The following is a 2500-nucleotide window of genomic DNA, read 5'->3' as shown; positions in this document are numbered from 1 at the left end:
GATAAGGAATGAAGTCAGAGCTCCCTGTGATACTTGTGTGAGCTGTTGAATTAGGGAAGTCGTGCAAATCTCTTTCAAATAAGATAAGAAAGAAAAGAAAAACAAACATAATAAACACCATGTCTAGGAGCTTTCAAAGCTGTTTAGGGCCCTAGGGAAGTGCGATTGTTTAAGACCCAACACTGTTTAGGGCCCCAGGGAAGTGTGCTTGTTTAAGACCCAAAACTGTTTAGGGCCCTAGATAAGCAGGCTCAGTTAAGTGTCTTAAATGAACAAGCTTCATGTAAAATGTCCCTTACTTGTAGGTTGGCTCAGTATGATTGAAGTTGATACAGTAAATTTTGCACTGTGTGTGTGTCAACCACTCCGTGTTTACGGGGGTGTTGTCACCTGTACAACTGCATACAGAGCAAATCAAACCTTTAACACTGAAGCTTGAAACAGTAAAGGTGTATTCTGTTTATCTTGTGCAGTGCAATTATAATGAACAGCTGAATCCCAATAACCGGGGCGAGAGAAAAAAACACTAAAATATGTGAGAGACAGATACTGTTGGATGGAAGGAGTCCAGGAGAGAGATGGAAAGAGGGAGAAAAGAAAGAAAATGAGAAAGAAAAGGAGTGAGAAGAGAAAAGAGAAATGGATGGATGGATGGATGGATGGATGGATTGATAAGAAAAGAACATTTACCGCCTCATAGTCCGCTAGTTCCAGACGAGCTTTGTTTTGCATTGTTCTTTTGCACAGGTACACAGCTACACAGCAAGACACAGAAATGTGGGAGTTACACACACACACACACACACACACACACACACACACACACACACACACACACACACACACACCCAAGCAAAGGTGTTGTTGACTTCACACACACTTGATTGGAAAATGTCTCCTCCACAGTGTTCTAAGTTTGGTAGCTCCCATAAGTGTCCTGATAGTGCCCAGTGTGAACAGAGCGTGTTAAAAGCTTTCCACACACACACACACACACATACACTCACCTTCACACCCGCACCACCCACCCACCCACACACACACACACACACACACACACACACACACACACACACACACACACACACACACACACACACACACACACACACACACACACTTCCATATCCAGCTGATCACTGACCATCTGGAGGGATGTGATTAAGCTGTTCACATATTCTCATTAGAAGGTAAAGTCTACTACCTCACTCACACACACACACACACACACACACACACACACACACACACACACACACACACAGTAGATCACAGTAAATTGCTTTGTCATATTATCCAAGACTCACCATAGTCAGTGTTCTCTGGCTCCCAGCAGTTAGAGGGCCAGAAATATGGTGTCTGGCAGGACAGATAGGACAACATTGCCCCTGTAGTGTTAGGAACTTCATTACCCAGTTTATCATAACACAATACACAGCAAGTTTTAAATTACTTATTATTCAATTAATTCAAATTCAGTAACACTAATTTTGGAATGATAATGGAATTTTCCATATTAACAAAGTCTGTAAAGTTGGAAATCTTCCTGCAAAAATACATTCCAGTTTCACACATATACTGTATGTCCAAACGCAAAAACTGGTGGTCATCAGGCTAGCGCACATGTGCAATAAAACCTTCAACATTAACTGTACAGTGCTACTGAAACGGTGCGGTACTAAACCTTAAACTGTACAGTGCTACTGAAACGGTGCGGTACTAAACCCTAAACTGTACAGTGCTACTGAAACGGTGCGGTACTAAACCCTAAACTGTACAGTGCTACTGAAACGGTGCGGTACTAAACCCTAAACTGTACAGTGCTACTGAAACGGTGCGGTACTAAACCCTAAACTGTACAGTGCTACTGAAACGGTGCGGTACTAAACCCTAAACTGTACAGTGCTATTGAAACGGTGCGGTACTAAACCTTAAACTGTACAGTGCTACTGAAACGGTGCGGTACTAATCCCTAAACTGTACAGTGCCACTGAAACGGTGCGGTACTAAACCCTAAACTGTACAGTGCTACTGAAACGGTGCGGTACTAAACCCTAAACTGTACAGTGCCACTGAAACGGTGCGGTACTAAACCCTAAACTGTACAGTGCTACTGAAACGGTGCGGTACTAAACCCTAAACTGTACAGTGCTACTGAAACGGTGTGTCAAGCCCATGCAGCACACTGGACGCCTGCAGTGGAGTTACACACCTGGAATCTGTAGAAGGTTCCGTCATCTTTGAGCATCAACACGTGGTCAGATATGGGGAAGAAATAGCCGTGTGCTGCCATCAGAGTGCCCAGGTGCAGAGCCTCCACTGAATGACCAATTCACTCGTTAATCAACCAATCAATTAATCAATCAATCAAATGCATATACTGGTAAAACACTAATGTGGTTAATATTGATTTAGAGGTGCCAGTTGAAATGATGCTAACCGGTACCAGTACCTCACTAGTAGTGTTAGCATGTTGTAATTTAGAATCTTCAACAACTTT

At 43.0% G+C, this 2500-nt stretch overlaps 1 protein-coding gene across 1 annotated transcript in view; it reads right to left on the bottom strand.

Annotated features, from left to right (window-relative positions):
• The window catches only part of rgs7a (regulator of G protein signaling 7a), a 51396-nt gene that overhangs the window by 10737 nt on the left and 38159 nt on the right, over positions 1-2500 (bottom strand). Inside the window, exons 5-7 of the mRNA XM_076977658.1 lie at positions 2213-2319; positions 1308-1359; positions 691-755 (exon numbers count right to left, since the gene is read on the bottom strand). Coding sequence (XP_076833773.1) covers positions 691-755; positions 1308-1359; positions 2213-2319 — 224 coding nt within the window. The remainder of the gene's footprint in view (positions 1-690; positions 756-1307; positions 1360-2212; positions 2320-2500) is intronic.

The sequence above is a fragment of the Brachyhypopomus gauderio genome, chromosome 17, assembly GCF_052324685.1.
Source record: "Brachyhypopomus gauderio isolate BG-103 chromosome 17, BGAUD_0.2, whole genome shotgun sequence".
Taxonomy (NCBI): Eukaryota; Metazoa; Chordata; class Actinopteri; order Gymnotiformes; family Hypopomidae; genus Brachyhypopomus; species Brachyhypopomus gauderio.
This window is presented reverse-complemented; position numbering and strand designations above follow the sequence as displayed.